Source organism: Rhincodon typus, chromosome 3 (genome assembly GCF_021869965.1).
Source record: "Rhincodon typus isolate 14 chromosome 3, sRhiTyp1.1, whole genome shotgun sequence".
In the NCBI taxonomy this organism is placed as follows: domain Eukaryota; kingdom Metazoa; phylum Chordata; class Chondrichthyes; order Orectolobiformes; family Rhincodontidae; genus Rhincodon; species Rhincodon typus.
Window position 1 is genome coordinate 86,081,674 of NC_063334.1, and position 21,216 is coordinate 86,102,889.

The 21,216-nt window shown below is 43.7% G+C and overlaps 1 protein-coding gene and 1 pseudogene across 1 annotated transcript in view; one reads left to right on the forward strand and one right to left on the reverse strand.

The window, feature by feature from the left end:
* The window catches only part of adgrv1 (adhesion G protein-coupled receptor V1), a 407,915-nt gene that overhangs the window by 361,179 nt on the left and 25,520 nt on the right, over nt 1-21,216 (reverse strand). The window contains exons 5-10 of the mRNA XM_048593741.1: nt 20,670-20,783; nt 17,011-17,576; nt 15,502-15,772; nt 14,204-14,533; nt 4,387-4,563; nt 3,719-3,942 (exon numbers count right to left, since the gene is read on the reverse strand). Coding sequence (XP_048449698.1) covers nt 3,719-3,942; nt 4,387-4,563; nt 14,204-14,533; nt 15,502-15,772; nt 17,011-17,576; nt 20,670-20,783 — 1,682 coding nt within the window. The remainder of the gene's footprint in view (nt 1-3,718; nt 3,943-4,386; nt 4,564-14,203; nt 14,534-15,501; nt 15,773-17,010; nt 17,577-20,669; nt 20,784-21,216) is intronic.
* On the forward strand, nt 5,338-5,459 carry LOC125482872 (annotated as a pseudogene).

The following is a 21,216-nucleotide window of genomic DNA, read 5'->3' on the forward strand; positions in this document are numbered from 1 at the left end:
GCGTCGGCGGTGGTGGGTGGAGTTGCGTCGGCGGTGGTGGGAGGAGTTGCGTCGGTGGTGGTGGGAGGAGTTGTGTCAGCGTCGGTGATGAGCCGTGCAGCATCGGCTGTGGGCGGAGTTGCGTCGGCTGTGGTGGGAGGAGTTGCGTCGGCAGTGGCGGGTGGAGTTGCGTCAGCAGTGGTGATCGGAGTTGCATCGGCAATGGGCAGAGTTGTGTCGGCGATGGGCAGAGTTGTGTCGGCGATGGGCAGAGTTGTGTCGGCGTCGGTGATGGGCGGAGTGGCGTCGGCGATGGGCGGAGTTGTGTCGGCGTCGGTGATGGGCGGAGTGGCGTCGGCGGTGGGCGGCGGCAGCAGCGGTGATGGTAGGTGCGTCTTCAGTGTCTGTGGTTTCGGAAATGGAGGGAGTGGCATCAGCAACGATGGCGTTCGCTGTCCCGGAAGTGGTGTACCCAGCGGTGGCGGATGTGACGTCATCTGTGGGTTCTCCGACAGTGGCCTCATGGCCAATGGCAGCGGGCACATTGTGGGGAAGGTACTGGGTAGGGTTGGGGATTTGGGAGGTGGAGGAAGCCCGTTTTGGGTGGTAGGCACCAGTAAGTTTACTGTACTTACGGTTTTTAGTGTCCAATAAAGCTGAGTAGAATTGTGAGTTCAGGTTGTGGATCCTACAAAGAATGAAAAATAGGAGAGGTCCTTTGCAGGTCTGGGAGAGGGAGGCTCTGAGCTGGGGTAGGCTTGATTGTAGTGCCCGGAGATGCCGGCGCATTGCTGAGAGTGTGTGTTTCAGGAGTCGCAGGGAGAAACGCTTCTGAAGGATCTCAATGTTCTGAATGTAGACATTGTCACGGTTGGGGCCAAATTGGGAAGGCCTGAATGTGGATTGTAGTCCATTGGGGATGATCTGGTTCCATAGGCAGGTACTAAGAAAGGTGATGTGGCTGTAGTACCTGGTTTGCTTCAGGACATGGTCTATCCCCCACCTCAAGCCCCACCCCCATCTCCTACCTACTAACCTCACTCCGCCCCCTTGACCTGTCCGTCCTCCCCGGACTGACCTATCTCCTCCCTACCTCCCCACCTACACTCACCTCTACTGGCTCCATCCCCGCCTCTTTGACCTGTCTGTCTCCTCTCCACCTATCTTCTCCTCTATCCATCTTCTGTCCGCCTCCCCCTCTCTCCCTATTTATTTCAGAACCCCCTTCCCCTCCCCCCTTTCTGAAGAAAGGTCTAGGCCCGAAACGTCAGCCTTTCTGCTCCTATGATGCTGCTTGGCCTGCTGTGTTCATCCAGCTGTACACCTTGTTATCTCAGATCCTCCAGCATCTGCAGTTCCTATTATCTCTGATACAATTTTAATCCCACTGCGAAGCCTCTTCTAAGGATGCCTACCCTGAAGAAGTTACCCTCCTCCCTCCGGACAAACCTCAGGGGATCTCTCTCCCACTGCAACTCTCTCGTAATCTCTTCGGCCTTGAAACTGCTCGACCATGTCCTGAAGCAAACCAGGGACTACAGCCACATCACCTTTCTTAGTATCTGCCTACGGAACCAGATCATCCCCGCAATCAGGCCTTCCCAATTCGGCCCCAACCATGACAATGTCTACATTCAGAGCATTGAGATCCTTCAGAAGCGTTTCTCCCTGCGACTCATGAAACACACACTCGCAGCAATGCGCCGGCATCTCATGAGGCCACGGTCGGAGAACCCACAGATGACGTCACATCCGGCACCGCTGGGTACACCACTTCCAGGACAGCAAACGCCATCGTTGCTGATGCCACCGCCTCCATTTCCGAGGCCAACATCACAGACACTGAAGACGCACCTACCGTCACCACTGCTTCCGCCGCCTACCCTGCTCCGCCCACCGCCGACGCCGCTCCACCCATCACCGATGCTGACACAACTCCACCCATCGCCAACGCAACTCCGCCCACAGCCGACGCCGCACAGCCCATCACCGACACCGACGCAACTCCGCCCACCACCGCCGACACAACTCCGCCCACCACCGCCGACGCAACTCCGCCCACAGCCAACGCCAACGTCGCTCCGCCCACTGCCTCCACAGCCAGCAGCTCCAGAGGCGACAGCAACACTCAGCCCTGCCGGGTCTTCACCATTCCCCCCAGACCTCCCCCTTACTGAGGATGAACGGTCAGTCCTCAGTAAAGGGCTCACCTTTGTCCCCCTCCACCCACACATCAACAAATACCCCTCACGTTTGGACATAGAGCAGTTTTTCCGCCGCCTCCGTCTCCACGCTTACTTCTTTAACCGTGAGCCTAACCCTCCCTCTACTGACCCCTTCTCCTGCCTCCAACACACCCCCTCCTACTGGACACCACCCCAAGGCCTCCTACCCTCCCTCAACCTCTTCATCTCCACGTCCCCGCCTCCCTAACCTGTCCTACCTCCCACCTATCCCCTCCTCCCACCTCAAGCCCCACCCCCATCTCCTACCTACTAACTTCATTCCGCCCCCTTGACCTGTCCGTCCTCCCCGGACTGACCTATCTCCTCCCTACCTCCCCACCTACACTCACCTTTACTGGCTCCATCCCCGCCTCTTTGACCTTGTCTGTCTCGTCTCCACCTATCTTCTCCTTTATCCATCTTCTGTCCGCCTTCCCCTCTCTCCCTATTTATTTCAGAACCCTCTTCCCTTCCCCCATTTCTGAAGAAGGGTCTAGGTCCGAAATGTCAGCCTTCCTGCTCCTATGATGCTGCTTGGCCTGCTGTGTTCATCCAGCTCTACACCTTGTTATCTCAAATTATCAATCTACTTGTTTTTAAAATGGAATTCAAAAGTCTAAAACTGAAGCCAGCGGACTGAAATTCCTTTGTGGCTGTGGTTAACTAGCTAGCCAAGAGGAGTTGTAACCACTTTCTTCTCCTTAAAAATCTTTTTGAAAGACTACTGATGAGGAAGGCCCGGTCAATGAAGCATCACATAAAGCTAGGCCAGGCATTCAAGATGCTGTCCAAGAGATTTAAAGATCAATTGCTACACTGCAGGACTGACTTTCTAATTAGTACTAGGTCTTTTTCTGAAGTCAGAACCTCAAGGGTGGATAACACCCTGAATATAGGATGTTTAGGGCCCTGAACTGCACTGAGTTATCAAGTAGCCACACACAGGTATAGTGTCGGAAAACAGGACAGGCCATTTACACATTATGCCCCATAAAGAACAATAAAATAAATAAAAAGACTGTGTTTATAAACAGTAATACTGGTCAGGATCTTGGGTTGACATCCCTACTTTGGTCTCATATTGTCTAAAGATCTTTGACACCCAAAGGTGGCAACAATGGGTTGTCCATTTAATGCCTCATCTGAAAGACAACATTTCTGAGTACATCCACATGAATTACAATGGTTCAAAGCAGTGGCTCACCAACAAAAATAAATAAAAGGAGGAAAAACATCTTCTCAAGGGCAAATAGGGATGGGCAAGTAGTGCTGGCCTTGCCAGTGACACACACATCCCATCAGCTAATAAAAAAAATTCACTCAGCACAGCATGAAATATAACATTTGATTATATGCTTTGATCTCAAATCCACAACCTACTGAAATGGGGTACCACTAAGCCAAAGCTTAACCATCACTAATACGACCTATTTGTCATATTTGATAACTCAATGAGAAAAGTCACAGTTTTTGAAAATTATAAGCAAACAATGCTAATGGGAAAAAAGACATACCGGTCTAACGAGATAATCAAAGTCTCATTTATTTCAGGCAAGTCATCTGCTCTTATTGTAATGTTGATTGTGGCATTGCTCTGGCCTGATAAGAATATAACAGACCCATTCATTGGGCTCAGGTCATCATTGGTGATACTGTGATGATTAACCCCTGTAGGTTTCAAATGCCAGTAAACTTCTGCAGAGCCATCAGTTCCATCTCGTTGCAAAGCAATGTATATCTGAAACAAAAGACCACGACAACTACATGAAACTTGTTGTAGAATCTGACTATACTTTAGACATCGTATTTTATCAATCAACATGATCCAAACTAAATATCTCTGTATCATTCATAGTATTCCACAGACAGCGGACACAGATTCTCCAAAGCAGTGCAGAAAGAAATACATTTTATTTATCTATTTAATACCTCATTTTCTGGATTTATTTTCAAATCATGCAAGGAGCTGAGAAATATTTACAGATTTTCTTCCACATTTGCTCCTTTTTTGCTCCTCCCAGAAGATCATATGGCTCTGAATAAACAGGCTGTATACGGATTTGGATGCATTAAACATCCTAAACATATGAAACAGGTTTAATGGAATGGTAGTTTATACATGCATACTTATATACAGTCATAGGTTTTCTGACAGAAGCCACAACTTAAAGCTCATATATACCTGACTATCAGAAGAATTCTCCGGTTCATAAACAAGAAGCGTTTCATTGCTGGTAAATCCAACCTCTCCATTTGCTAGGTCAGATGTAACTGTCCGTGAGATGTTTAGAGGTTCACCCAGCCTGGGACTCACTGACGTAACAAGAGGAACCTTGTTTACTAACTCCACCGTTTCAAGCTGGAAGTATTAACAAAAGCTATCAGTCTCATTTGGCTCTCCAAATATCAGGCACAGGAAGCTTAAGGACAATGAAGTGGTTGAATTTTTTTGCAAGACCTTACAGCCACTACAATTATAACAAGGCAATTACATCCTGTGATGACTTTTATTTGTCAATCTGAAGAGTTCGTGCATTGAGATCAAAGAGACATAACACCCAATGGAGCTATATATATTAAACGTGAAGGGAAATCACACAGGAGGTGGTACTCATTGGACTCCAAGGATGGCTAGGTTAAGGTTGATGTGAAACTAAGAAATTTTAAATTCTCAAACTCCACTTCAGCCCATCCACTTGTGCTGTTATTGAGGGTGAGAGTGGGAAGCAGACAGGTTAGTTATAGAATCCCTTGAGCAGCAAAAGATGGCTTTGGCTTGTGGTGACGTTTTGCTAGCTATCTGCAGCAGATTTTATTCTTACATAACTTATAATCATTCTGCTCCACTTAACCTCAATTCTAAGTCTATTGGAGTTACTATCAATGTTGTCTCATATCTATTTTCAGCTTCAAAGATTCTATGACCAATGTGGCTCAACTCCCAATGCTGGAATCACAACCCCAGGGGAACCATGGGCCTACCTGCTTCCGGCAAACCTGACTTCCTCATGGAAACCCAGAACCCAAGCCCAACCAGCGCAGGAACAAGATCTGACCCTGCAGTGACCTGACATTGAGAAGGCCTGACCAAATGGGCCACTAGACCCCTTGGAATGCTCAAGGCTGAAACTAGGCCTATGGCACACTAGTCTGAAAAAAAACACCCAATCTCATCTCATCTCAGAAGCTAAGCAGACTCAGGCCTGCTTAGTACTTGGATGGGAGACCACCTGGGAATACCAGGTGCAGTAGGCTTTTTAAGAAAAAGCCATGGTGGGTCAGCGGTTAGCACTACTGCCTGACAGCGCCAGGAACCTGGGTTCGATTCCACCCTTGGGCGACTGTCTGTGTGGAGTTTGCACATTCTCCCCGTGTTTGCGTGTGTTTCCTCTGGGTGCTCCGGTTTCCTCCCACAGTCCAAAGATGTGCAGGCTAGGTGGATTGGCCATGCTAAATTGCCTGTAGTGTTCAGGGATATGTAGATTAGGTGGATTATAGGGGGATGGGTCTGGATGGGATGTTCTGAGGGTCGGCGTGGACTTGTTGGGTCGAAGGGCCTGTTTTCACACTGTAAGGATTCTATGAATTCTAGTGCCCAGAAACCCATCAAGAGCACACATTTACCTCTTGGATCAGCAGACTTCCCTCACCGACACCTGGAATCGATTAGGAGCAGCCACGTACCCAGGAAATGTGGGCAATGCTCTGGTCTTCAGGTGAGACTGAAACTACAGGGTTTCATGTCCCCTCTCCCTAGTATATTCCTGGCAAACATCTGAGCCATTGAGAACAAAATGGATGAACATAGAGCTAGACTCACTTTCCAAAGGGAATTGAGAGACTGCTGTGTGTTCTACTTCACAGAGACATGGCTCAGTCCTGCTACGCCTGACTGTACCTTACAACCTGAGGGTTTCTCAGTTCACCAAATGGACCCCAAGGAAGGGGCAGAGGGGTCTGCCTCCTAATCAACACCTCCTGGTTCTCAGACGTGGTGACCCTGTCAAGTTACTGCTCCCCAGACCAAGAATATCTAACAGTAAAGTGCCATCCCAACCACTAGCCACACAGGTTCACCTCCACTATCCTGATAGCAGTCTACATTCCATCCCATGCAGAAGTGAAGAGTGCACTTGACAAAGTATACAACGCTACAAACAGTCTTGAGACAGAAAACCCTGAGGCCTTGTTCGTCACAGCCGGTGACTTCAACCATGCCAACCTCATGAACATGCTACCAAAATGCCATCAACACATCTCCTGTCCCACCAAAGGTCTGAATGTCCTTGATCATTGCTATACAACCATCAAAGATACCTACTGCTCCATTCCCCATCCACATTTTGGAAAATCAGATCATAATGTTTTGCTCTTCCTCCCAGCTTGCAAGCAGAAATTGAAGCAGAGGACCCAATATAAAAAGTGCAGCAGTGTTGGTCTGAGGCAACATAAGGGCTACTACTGCTTAGAGTTGGTGGACTGGTCCATATTGAAGAACTCAGCAGCCAACCTAAACAAGTATGCCACCACCGTCACAGATTTCATTACTGAGTGTGTAGATGACTGCATGCTGCTGACGATAGCTGTAGGTTGGATCTTAAACAACAACAAGATAGAATAAAGGATAGAGATTGAGTGCCTAGCAGCATGGTGTAAAGACAACAATCTCTCCATCAACACCAGCAAAATGAAGGAGCTGGTCATTGACTTCAGGAAGCAGAATGCAGGGCACACCCCTGTCTGCATCAATGGTGCTGAGGTGGAGATAGTTCACAGTGTCAAGTTCCTGGGAGTGATGATCACCAACAATCTGTCCTGGTCCATGTCAACGTGACAGTCAAGAAAGCACAATAAGGTTAAGGAAGTCGGCATGACCACAAGGACGCTTACCAATTTTTATCAATGCACCACAGAAAGCATCCTAATTGGATGCTTCACAGCATGGTATGGCAGCTGCTCTTTGCACAATCGCAAGAAACTACAGAATCATGAACACAGCCCAGTCCATCACACAAACCAGCCTTCCATCCATTGACTCCATCTATACTTCCCACGGCCTCCGGAACGCAACCAACATAATCAAAGTTATAACCCCAGTTATACTCTCTTCCACCCCCTTCCAATGGGCGGAAGATATAAAAGTTTGAATACACATATGAATAGATTCAAGAACAGCTTCTTCCCTGCTGTTCTCAGACTTTTGAATGGATGTCACAAATGTTAATTCTGGTCTCTCTCTCTCTGCACTTTCTAATTGGCAGTAACACTATATTTTGCACTCTGTTCTGCTATCCTGATGCACTTTGTATTGTGTGATCTGCCTGTATAGCATGCAAAACAATACTATTCTCTGTACCTTTGTACATGTGATAACGATAAATCAATTAATCAATCCTTCTCATTTTTATTCTTAATATACAGCTGGAATTCGTGTACCTCAGGAAATCCAGCAGGTAAAAGGTAGAAAAATGTCTTTGTTACACTGTTTATGGACAAGGAGAAGCAAATTTGCCCCCAGCCTACTAACCCTGTGTACCTTCTGCATTGCCTACTCACTCAGGATACCTCACCATTTTGTCCCCACCTGAAAAAGCATGATCAACTATACCAGCCACTTTCATCTCTCTCATTCTCTCTCTTTCTCTCTTTGTACAGGGGAAAAAAAACATCTCATGTGTAGAGTGGAGAGAGCCAGGTCAAGTGGTGGGGCATCTGGCATATGTCTCTTCACTTCCTACAAGAGAATCTTTGCCTTGGAGGAGGAAGAGGGCAATGACCAGGTAATGATGTCAAAACCTCCATGTCCCAGCTACCAAGTAAAATCTATTGTCAAATGCTGCACTGCTTTCCCATTCCATCATGATGATTGCATTCTTAACATACCCAAATTTCTACCATTTCCCTTCTCTCCTGTTTCTTGCAGACATCAGTCTGTCTGCACAGTCACCACCAAGAACAGACAAACCCCTCAGGCCACCATCTCCTCCTCCACCTCTGAGAAAGATGTCACAGATCCCTCAATGGCAGCACCAACAAGGCTGTCTCCTGCACCCTCCACCAGCTCAGACACTGACACCTCGATGGATATATTAAACAGAATACACCTGGGAGCACATTCTGTTGAATGCAGTCTCCGCAGCTGACCAGAGAAGAAACATCCCAGGTCACTAGCACTCAGAGGACTGCCAGAACCAGGCACCTGCTCAACACTAGGCAGGAACAGACCCCCATGGTGTCAGCTATTTATAACCTCATCCTAATGTAAAGAAGACACAGGAGCAGCAGGCAGGTTTGTTAGAGGTTCTCAGAAACTGATGCGAAGTTTGGAGGAAGTCAATGTTGTGAGGCGTACCTCTGGCATGTGAGAGTCTGACTGAAACTGGCACGAGACCCAGGTCCAGAACAGTCTGCGTCTGCCGGATGTACAAACAGACCTGTTCACCATCAATCTGACACTGATGCTTAGCACCAACGGCAAAGAGATTGGCGGAAAATGGACCTTGACCTCACTCCAGGTGCTCCTTCCTCTTGAGGAGATAGAGCCATGCCAGTAGACTTCTAGCCGAGGAGGAAGCACCCAACAGCTCACACCCTTCTTCCAGCAGAATTCTCCTATCAGGACACTCCAGAGACGTCCAGTTCCTCCATCTTCACTCTGCCTGCTCTCCCCAGCCACATGGGAGTTCATGCCAAAGGTGGTGAGCCTACATCTGGCTAGGACACACTCAATGTTTGTGCCATCTAACCACTAATGCTCCCAGGGGCACCTGCACAAAACTCCAAGACCAACTGTCTCCACTTGTAGGGCAAACTTCCTCCATTCCAGCTGTGGACCCCAAGACTATACCTGGGCACTTGGGTGGCACAGGTGACACTTTATGGTAAGTATATTACCACATTTGTCAATATATTTTCATCATCGAATGTCATTTACAAGAATGAGAGGGACTAGCTGCTCTTCGAATCATGTGATGTTCCAACCCTGTCTGAATGCTAGCTATCCTATCCAGAGCACTCATACTAGCATGGAACTGAGCCATGACTGAATGAGGAAGCATCGGATGCTGAGAATGCTTCGACAGTTTGTAACCTTAACTTTTATTGAACACCATGAACCGCGCTGAAAGATCAAACTGTTAATCTGCATTTTCAGGTGAAATTATACAGGGGATGCTAGCCTCAACAGCATCATAATATTTACAGTTAGTGAAAGAAGACTTTGCACAACTCAGTTCTAAAGAACAGGCTTCAGAAGGGAATCCTGTTTGTGTTGCTTCAGCTGATGCTTCTGCACTGTAGGATGCTGTAGGTCCTGTTCTGTCTGATGAACTTAATCATGTTCTTAGCAAAAAACTGCACCTCTCATGCATCCTCATCATCCTTGATGCATCTTCCAGTTGTCTGGAGCACAAAATCCAAGGATTAGGAAAAATCCTTGATACTGGAAAGAACGCCAAAATATGACCCCCCCCAGAAATATGATGTGAAGGCAACATGGCCAACATTTCCAATAAGCCTATGTGGGCAATATCAGAAACAAAGCAGCTGCTCAGTAAATGTGGCTATTCAGCAGTTGCATCACATATGAATAAGATTTTAACAATGTCATACAAACACTGGGACATGGGGGGAACATCACTACACAAACTTTACATATTCTGGCCCTGATTCATATGTTTGCTGTTCAAGCCTTTTGATACACAAACAACAATGGACTCTACATACAGCAACAACAAGGACCTCGCTCTCACATCCCCAACCCCCAAAATACCCAAAAAAGGCAGCATTGCACATGGGATAATAACGTGAGTCTTTTGCGGTCTACGGTGTGAAATAAGCAGCTGCTACACCTTATTCAGGCTATGGGTCCTTAAAATGTGAATATTTACAACCTGCGTGACATTACTTGTACTTCATAGTCATTAGCAATATTAATGTGCAATGCTGAATAACATGATCAAGATTGTTTGTGGCCAGAACTTTTCATCAACACAGTAATACATTACATGAGGTACCCATATAACATTATGTGGTAACAGATGTCTTTCACCTGAACAGTATGCATATCTGTTTAAAACTGTTGCCATATGAAGGGCTTCACATTGCACAAATGTGGAGTCCACTCCCTCAAAGGACAAAAATCTGACTTGTCACCGTCTAGTTTCTCACTGTTGTGTCGGAGAACAGCAAAATGCACGTAAATAAAATGAGAACAAGCAATAATGAGATATAAATGCCTGCAGTTCAGCCTCTCAATGCTCACTAACAAGATTCTCATCATTCAAACATTGGGTGGAAGACTTCTTACCTTCAACATCAACAATCTTATTTTTCTGATTTCCTAAATGACTTACATGTCTTTCACGGGCTGGGAAAGTTCTGCCATGGTGCCTAAACTACCAGTAATAGCAATCTAGAGAGTTTGTTTGTTTTGGGAGTTAAAGCCAAATTAGTTAAAAGCATTCAGTGAACTCAGAAAGACTTTACAACTCAGTTTGAAAAATCAAAGAAAAAAATTGTAAACCAGAGATACTTAACCCTAAAAGTCAGGTTAAAAATTGCCCAGAGTAGGCTACATTATCATGGAAATGTGTGGCTTAGAAAGGTTCTCTGTTTTTAGTTTACCTGTGTGGTTGTCAGGAGTTATTAGTTGCAGTTTGGAGCTGGGAGAATGCCGAAGCAGAAGAAGTGGCTCCAAGCAGCAAAAGTACTGCTTTTAGCAGACTCTCAAAGCTCACCAGAAGTGCGAGGGACTCATGTATCTGTGTCACAGGAAAATGTGAAAAAGGATGGGAACCAATGGTCGTTGAGTGCAGCTGAGTGTGGGATGAAGTAGGAGCGTTTGCTTGATTCAATTGAGAAAGATCGGCATGAGAGAAATTCACATACAGCTCAGTAAAACTAGCTTTTTGAGAAAAGCTGTAATTGTGCCAATAATTATTTGCTGGAAGCTGACACCGGAGTCCTGGGGAACTTGGTCTCTCTGAACAAAACATTGAACTACCAAGACACGAGCAGTCATTCAGTCAGTCTGAGTCAAACAGGCTTTGAAGGTATTCCAAGCCTCAGCCTTGGAAACTGAAGACTTGGAATGGTAGAGATTTCATGAAGCACAGTATCACTCGCAACTGCACAGGATGTGCCTTGGCTGTATCAACCAATTGAAGCGCAGTGTTTTACCATAGGCTATCTGTTAACTCATGTTAATCCTGAATATCCCAGTCTAAGTTGTATATACATGTTGTTTAGAATCATGATCTCAACTGTTCAGTATATCAATTTAGTCAATATAGCTGAAGTCTGTTCATGCAAATTTACAAAACAAAGGTCGCTGTTTAGGGTTTCAATTCAGTCCTAAATAATATGCTGCTTATTTGTTCTTCTATACGTTGTCTTCTTTAAAAGATGTGGTCCATCAATGCAGATCGTCATAAAGATCTGGCTTGTCCAGTAGTCTCACAACAGGGAAAATAACAAACTAAATTCAATTGAAGATGGACTTTCAACATGAATGTGAGTTGGAAGTTAAAATTTCTCAAGTAAGTTTCTGGCTTGCATTGATGACCCAGGTAAAAATCAAACTAAATCAACAAGAGTTCAAAGCAATAAATGTACATTTGCAACAGAATAACATTTTGGTTCGTCATGCAAAATCAATTTGCACTATCAGCAGTTAGTTTTCAAATCTGAACATTTTCTTCATTTCAAACCATTTTTTCACTTAAAGAAACTTAAAATTAGAAAATACTTTTTAAAGGAGATTCACAGAAGTATCCTTTTTAAAAATGTATTGCCTATTGACTTCCATTACATTTCAGCCCTCAGATGAACTAGAGACAGAGCTCTCATTAAAATTCTTTGGGCAAGCATTCGTTCTTTTTAAGCCAAGAGTATACTGACCTCTCTTTTTATGTAATGGGATTGCACATTCAAACAGTCATTTGCGGTCTACTGGTATAAATGACCAATTCTCTCTGCAGACTCGGTATTAATAATAGAATTCTTGAGTGATCTCAAATAATAGATCAATTGACACACAAGCCTGGATTTTCTCTTCAGTTTGAGTGCCAAGAGACGCAGGAACATGGACATTAAAATACTTGAAGCCTTTGACTGGAAGCTTGCCCAGTTGGATCAGACATGTGCATGTTGCAGAAAATATATGTCTGCACTTTCTTAGAGGGGCAGACATGGGCAATTCACAATTTTTTATGATATATAGGCTTGAAAATCTTTGAAGAATGTTTCAGTGACCTACTGCAGCAAACTGTGCCCTCAACAGATGGATACAGAGAACCTGCGGCTGTTTACCTCAATTGATCCCTTCCGTCTTCCTCAAAAAAAAAGCAGAGAAACAAAGGAATTTCCCAGGCAATACCTCATACAGTATGATGGCTGTGGCAGTATTAAAAAAAAGCCGCAACTCAGTAGCTTCTACACAATTTTCCATGACCTCAGGGGCACAGGAAGAAGCAAATACGCTTCAGCAGTGGCCTGATGACATAGCATCTTTGCTTATGATCTTTTTAATTTTCTGTACGTAACTTGCTTTCAAGATCTTGAAGTCCAGTTATTATGGCCAGGAAATGAAAAGAAATAACATCTGGGAATAACAGAGAATTTTTTGAAGGGTATATTCACTTACATGTATCTACCTATAGACCAGCAGATTCTACCAACTACAAGCCAGGGCATCCTAGATTAGATATTGTGTAATAAGAAAGGGGTATCTGGCAACCTAGATGTGTGACACCCCTTGGGGAAGAATGATAAATTTCACAATTAAGATGGAGACTTACAGTTTGTTCTATGACTACGGTCCTAAATCTAAATGGAAGGAACTGCGATAGTATGAAGTGTGAGCTGGCAATGATAAATTGAGGAACATTACTTAAAGAGATGACAGTGGATAGGCAGTGAGAAACATGTGAAGAATACATAGAGGAACTGTAATAACTGTTCCTTCCCAACCGACATAAAAAGAAAGCAGGAAAGATGACCAGACCATGCCCTACAAGGGAAATTAGGGACGAAATTAGGGCACTGGACTTTAGAACTCTCTTTGCCAGAGAAGAGGAGACTGAGACTTTGGTCATACCTGATGCTGTATTAGATAAACTTTTGTTTCACAAGGAGTCCAGGATTATGTGGGACATGCAGGAAAGTGGTGCTGAGGCCACAATCAGATAAAGCATGATCTTACGGAAAGGCAACAGAGGCTAGGGGATGCTGAATGGCCTACTGCTGCTCCAAGATATTACGATCTAAACGCATATCAGGCAGAAGTTAATGCCATTCCCCATGGTTCTCGTCACCCTAGGAGAAAGTTTCAGAACAAGGGGACACTGTATGATCAGGCAGAAGGGTATGTGACGGGGACCCTGCTAACTGAGGCTCCATATAACTACCTAAGGACTTTTTCCTGCCCTCTCTGGTTTCAGCTAGCAGTGGATAGCAGGACTCACCATATAGGGAGACCACCCAGTAAACCCCACAGCTAAATAGGAAATGTCCCACACTCACGACACTCTGTGTCCAATTGCACAGGCATCAGAAGGGAGGCGTAGTGAAAGCCACTGTGAGAAAAATTAATCTGCCTAACCTCATTTCTTCAGAACAATACAAATACAATGCAAGCACTACCTGAAAAACAGAAGAAAAGTTTGAACTCCTTGCTTGCAAACATCAAAAAAAAACTTTGATAGTTCAAGAACGGTAGACACATTCAGTTAGAACCTTCCTATGTTCAGTTACAGCTGATGCACAATTGCCTTCAAAGTATGCCATAAAATGATCGCATTAAAAATATTTCAGTTAAATATGATGAGATCAGTAGTAACTGTACAAACACTGTCTCAAGGGGAACTAAACTGTGAATAATGTTTCAGTAAAGAGAGTTCAATATCACTGATAGAGATAATCTAAAATTGTGATTGATGTACAATATTGCATCGACAATTTAACATTACATCTCTATTGCATAAACTGTATTGACATACCTGCACAAAGAAACGTGCTCCATTTTGAAGGAATGCGTCATTTCTTATTGGTAGTTTGAGGCTTATCTGTGATTGTCCTGGCATGAAGATAATGCTGTTTTTACTAGAAACATTAAGGATATCATCCTTTGCTGTAGAAAGATCCAAAACACCAGCAGGGATGTACAGTACTGTGAAGTTTAACTTCACAATCCCTAATGTTCCATTGTGTCTGGCAAAACTCAACGACAGGAACCGCCCAGCAGGACTACTCTCTATCTTCGGTTCATCCATAGAATGGAATTTAATTAAGCCATAGACATCATCACTATCCTGAATATAGAAAATAATCTAAACAAAAGAAAAACAAAAAGTGTGAACAGCCTTATTTCTATCCTTGGTCTACCCTAGTAATTTAAAGATCCAACTGATTAGTTATAATACTATCAAAACTGCAACCTACAACTGACAGTCTTTCAGTCAGCAATTATCTCACTCAGCTTTTAACAAATGCAAAACCTACATGCATATATCATTTTAAACACTGCATTTTATTTGTAATATTCACAAGTTGTTTCAAGAAAAGGTTCAGATCTACATAACTGTAAAAATGAACACGGTTTTGCAGAATTTAAAGAAATATCCCAATACTGATATGCATCTTCGTTATGGGAAGGTTTTCTTGATGGGTAATATGCCCGATGATGTTACTAGGAATAAATGAATAACTGCCTGTTGAGCCTTCTGCCCATGGGAAAAATGCTCTCGAATGGATTTTTCCAGGAAAATGTAAACAAAAAGACTTAGAGATTTAATACAATATGTCATCCAGTTCATATGTTCAGGTTTGAATTTAAAACCAGATACAATCCACAAAGAAAATAATTCAGATCATCACACCAGTGAAGTACTGTACTGTCAGATGTGCCATTCCTCAGATGAGGCATTAAACCAAGGCTCCGTCTGACTCCTCAGAGGCTGTGGAAGATCCTATAACATTATTCGAACAGAAAAAGGTAAATTCTATCGCTGTCCTGGCCAATATATATTCCTCAGCCAATATCTTTAAAACACATTATTTATTCACGGTATTTCTTTACTACAGTGACTGAATATCTGAAGTACTCCAGAGTAGTAAAGTCCTCTTGGATAACCCGAGATTGTGAAAGTTGCTTTATAAATGCAAATTCTTGTTTCCATTTCTTTTTTGACTTACAACATCTACCAGTCATCAAAATGTTATGAAAAGCAGAATTATAAATTTTTAGGAGTGCATTGAAGAAAACTAAGTATCTGAAGAGTAGTTTTCAGAAACATACTTGCGTGGGTTCATCTAATTCTGCTCCTCCCTTTACTGTATTATTCAACAATTGAAAAAGATAAGCCTCTGCTTCCTCAGGCAAATTATCATTAATGATGGTGAGGGTCACTGTGGCCAGCATCTGCCCTTCCAGAAGGCTTATGGTTCCTGAAATTGGCATTAGGTCTGCAGTGACAGGAGAAAAATCACTACTGTTTCTTGAAATAAGCCAGTTCACCGAAACGTTGCCATGAGTTCCACCATTTCTTACAATGGTAATTCCATCAAATCTGCAATCAGAATACCCAGATATAATTGCTACATGGATAGATGGACATTGTGCCAGTAATTGGATTTGTATCTGTCTCTCTGTAAAGTTTCTTAAGCAGTTACTTAAATGTAATTTAGTCAATTTAGATCTAATAATACATTAGCCACATACAGATTTAACTACTACCCTGTGAAAATAATTTACTTATCTCATATAGATGATAAAGAAAGATTGACGATAAATTAACTTCAATCTGTAAACAGCCTTCAAACTTTTCTATGTCTGCACACGACTCAGTGTCTCCATGTTAATTCTGAACTACTCTCCATCCTTCCTGTCTTTGACAATCTTCCATACTGGTTGGTATTGCTTTTAATATCTACCCCAGATCTGAGCTTCTCTGCTTTTCCATCACAATCACCACCATTACAATTGCCTCACTTACTAGCCTCTTTGTTCCTCATCTCAATTTGATTCCTGGCTCTAACCATTCTTACCTGTCCACCAGACTCCTCATCCTCCACTGTCCCAGACAGTCATTCTTACGAAAAAAGCTGCCTCTTCCGTCACCATCAAAACATCTTTTGCTGTGCTTAACATAGATATTTTAAATAGTTCTAATCCAGTGATATTATCTTGCACTTCATTGCCAAAAACAAGCTATTCCTTTGTCATTCAGCTGCAGCACATTTCCATTCCTCAGTTCCACTACTGGTAGTTTATCCTTCAGTCACCTAGACCCTACCTTCTATAGTTCCGTCCCTAAAAAATCTTCACTTTGACATCTCCTTCCACAACTTCCGAAGACTGACCTTTTATACACCCCGTGTTTTCTTTACATTTCTATTGAATCATTCTCTCGTTGCACTTCATAGAAGCTGAACTAAGATAATTCTAAATTCTAAGTAGCTTACTTATGAGAACAACATAGCAGTTGAAGAAATTTCCAGAAAAATTGATAAATTGTTCAGTCTTTTAGTCGGATCCAATTAAGTAAATGCATAACAATGGCATCAGGTATTGATATCAGATTACTAAATTATATTAAATCACATCAACCATGCAATCTCAATAGCTTTTTATTTGTAATTTATAAAAATGCAACACTAAGAGAAAAATATAAGTCACTGATCACGGTTACGCCGAATAGACTGATATCACTAAACATGAAAAACATGCAAAACTGTTTCTACAAGCCAAAAATCATCAGTAAACAACATAATACAAACAGTTAAGCAGAAACATGTTATACTTTACCTTGTAGTCATGTCTTCACTGATAACAACTTTTTGTGTTGAAAGACTGCTACTGATGGACAGAACTCCATGAGGTGTGTCATTTGGCTCAATAATAATCTGAACTGTCTTGGGAGTAAGCAGTACAGCATCACCCTTTATAGTATCTTCAAGTAACACAACCTGAAATGACTCTGCAATTTCAGGGATAGTATCATTGATAATCTGAAATTTCAGAAAAACCTCATTAACATACGGTGGGAAAATAATAGTTCTGTTTGATTGGAGATCAATAAAATCGGATTGTAGCAATGCACTGGCTGAACTGTTGCCAGTTACTGTCTGGTAATTAATAGAAACCAGAGCATCATCAGATCCAATTACTTTTCCTTCTTGATCCTTCCCACGGATGACTGGTACAGTAATCACATCAACTGTTTCTGATACAGCGTACATTGCTTGTGCTAATCGCACTGGACTGTCATTTTTGTTGATTTTAATTTGAAAGCTGTTTTGTGTATCATTGATTTCAGCTCCACCTTCAACACCTGTCAGTTGCACAGTGAAAACCTCATCATTTTCAGGAATCTGGAAGAAAAGAAGAAATGTCTTAAACATTGAAGGCTTGATTTAAATGCAGAAATATCGGTGGTTGAAAAGGGCAGCTACAGTATCCACTAGATCCTCTTCCACAGGCCCACCCAGTCCCCCTCCACCGACACTCTCATTCACTTGGCGGAACTGGTCCTCACCGGTCCTCACCCTCAACAATTTTTCCTTTGATTCCTCCCACTTACTACAAACCAAAGAGGTGACCATGGGCTCCTTCATGGGCCCGAGCTATGCCTGAGAAAACTCTGTAGGATTCGTGGAACAGTCCCTCTTCAACAACTACAGCGGCATTATCCCCCACTTCTTTCTCCGTTACATTGATGACAGTATCATTGCTGCCTCATGCGCCCACGAGGAGCTCGAACAGTTTCGCCAACACCTTCCATCCCACCCTCAAATTCACCTGGACCATTTCTGACACCTCCCTCCCCTTCCTGGATCTCTCCGTCTCCACCTCCAGGAACTGACTCACCACTGACATCCATTTCAAACCTAATGACTCACACAACTACCTTGACTACACCTCCTCTTACCCACCCTCCTGCAAAAATGCTATTCCATACTCCCAATTCCTCTGCCGCATCTGGTCCTGGGATGCAGCGTTCTACTCTGGGATTTCCCAGATATCCTCCTACATTAGGGACCATAGTTTCCCCTCCTCTGTTATTAAGGATGTTCTCAACAGCATCTCCCCCATTTCCCACCGTTCTGCCCTCAAACCCTCTCCCCACAACAACAATAAGGATAGAGTCCCCTTTGTCCTAACATACCACTGCACTAACCTCCAATTACAATGCATTATCCTCCGACATTTCCACCACCTACAATCAGACCCCACCACCTAAAAGATTTTTCCCTCCCCACCCCTGTCCACTTTCCGCAGGGACCAGCCACTCTGCAACTCCCTCGTCTGATGCTCTCTCCCCACAACACCTTCATCACACCCGGTGCCTTTCCCTGCAACTGCAGGGGGTGCTGTTCCTGCCCCTACACCTCCCCCTCACCCCTGTCCAAACCCCAAACAATCCTTCCAAAACTGACTACCTGCACTTCATCTAACCTCATCTACTGTCACCATTGCTCTCAATGTGGTCTCCTCTATACTGGGGAGACCAAACGCAGACTCGGGGACCAGTTCACAGAGCATCTGTGCTCTGCACACACCAACCAACCCGACCTTCCAGTTGCCATCCACTTTAACTCACCCTCCCACTCCCCTGCTGACATGTCCATCCTTGGCCTTCTCCACTGTCAGAGAGAGGCCAAACATAAACTGGAGGAAAAACACCTGATATTTTGCCTTGGGAGCTTACAGCCCAATGGCCAGCTTCAAAATCTCTCCACCCCAAACCTGTCCATCTTCCAACTCACCTATCCACTCCATCCTTCCCATTGACCAACCACAATAACCCCCTACCTGCATCCACCTATCTCCATCCTACCTACCCTCCGTCCAGCCTCATCCCCTCCCTCTATTTATTTCTGGGCTCCCCTCCCCCTCCCCAGTCCTGACGAAGGGTTTCAGCCTGAAACATTGACTTCCCTGCTCCTCAAATGCTGTTTGGCCTGCTTTGCTTTTCCAGCTCTACATTTATTGACTCCACTAGAGGATCAGCATTTGAGATGCGCTCAGGTGCCACATCTCATTTAAATTTTCTACAAATACCAGACATTGAGAAAAAGCAAAACACTCCCACACCAGCACATCTTGGAATGACTCTGGCAAGGGCTACAGTGTTAGCCCAGGAATTAAGTGCCCATCAAGCTTAAATTAAGTTGCTCTGTCAGAAGAAGATTTTGATCCTCCCGATTGTCAAGATGCACACTTTTGAGATGCCCTTACAAGCCCTTACATGCCACCTTAATTACCATACAGCATTGTAATTACCCCGTCATTACAGAATAGAATGTGTTCAATGGTTTAGTCTGAGGTGGCCAAACGTTTCGCGTTGGTAGCGGTTGGGGGGCAAGAGGCAGAGAGCAAATTTCAATCAAATAAGTTTGCCACAACCATAAACATTAACTTCAGCAAAAAAATTCAAAAGCAATAAATTGATAATAATAAACAACAAACCAATAGAGACAGACATTAAGAAGTGTCAACCAACAAAGCTCAGTAATAAAACTAACTTTTTTGCCTTTTCAGGTTAGAAGCAGAGCTATATGAGAAAAAGAATCAGTCCCAATTCATAATCCCCAGAGAAGCGGGTAGTGAGTTAGGTTTAAATAACACTGACCTTGGATCACCTCTGGTGGGTCACACTTGGAGATGGCCTCAGTGGAATTCAGATCAAAGTAGGCTTTCAGAATGATTTGACTTTCAGCCTGCTTTTCCTCTCTTCGTCTCCCTTTTCTCTCTCCCACACATTTATCTCATCCTCTTGTTCTCTCTCTCCTCCCTCCCCACCACCCATTTCATACCTCTCCCCTTTCTCACTCACTCTGTCTTGCTCTGATCCATTTAACTTCAAGAAAATAACTCTTCAATCTTTGCACTCCAAAAATTAGAACCAGCATTAATCCTCTGCCAATAAACCTTTTGTATTGAAATGAAAGTGGCCAAGCTTTGTTTTCAGAGAGACTCAAATGTGATTTGTTAAAATGTGATTTCATTTTTTAAAGAAATTAAAATGAAAGAAAAATTATGGGAGCAGCTTGACTGTAATTCTCTCCCCATCCAACATCTCTACCACCCTCACCCTACCCCAGCTCCCCCATCACCTCCACCCCACCCATCCCCTCCAAGCCTCCCCCACACCTCCACTCCCTCACCTCATACCTCCAACCACACCATCACCACACCCTTCCAACCACTTCTCACTCAATCTCCCTACCTCACCCCCCTTGCCAAACCATCACCTTCCCGCACACCCACCTCACACATTCCCACCTCCCCACACCCCTCTAAACACCCACACCCCTCCCTCACACCACCATCCCCTGCCACTACATAAAAGAATGTGTTTATTGTATTCTTGGGGACCTTATTCATCCAACTCTATGGCTGAAAAGTGTTTCATTCAGTACAGAATGTCTACAGTTTGCATTCTTTAGAACCATGTTTCTCACCTGGTCATCAATAATGTAAAGGTTATAAACTAGCGTTGCTCTTCCAGGAGGAAGAATGATATTGCCTCTTGCAGGACTGATGTCTTCATCTGCAGAACTTGAACCAGCCGTAATCTGATTGTCAAAGAGTATTATTAGTTTTTATACAAGTGGTGACATATTTCATGTAGATTATATCACAATTGACAACAGAGAACAGGATGGCATACACGCTTAAAAATTTCACAGGGTAGCAGAACCATCCTGTAAGTGGCCCATCAGCACATTCTGCATTTAAAATGAGGATTTATATTCGTATATTTACCACTTAGTGCAAGATCTAAATTTTTCTTCAAATCTAATTGATACCAACAACAATTGCTTGACATGGAAGAAAAACCCTATATAAATTGATAAGTACATTATGGCTTATAATTGGTAAATAATAATGAGCTCCCCTCAGCTGCTCAAACATCTGAGTTCTCATCCTCAGCCTTGCCCTCAAGAGAAGAGCTTTTAGGTCTTCTTACATTTCAACATATGTTTTGAAAATAGTTGGGATTGAGTG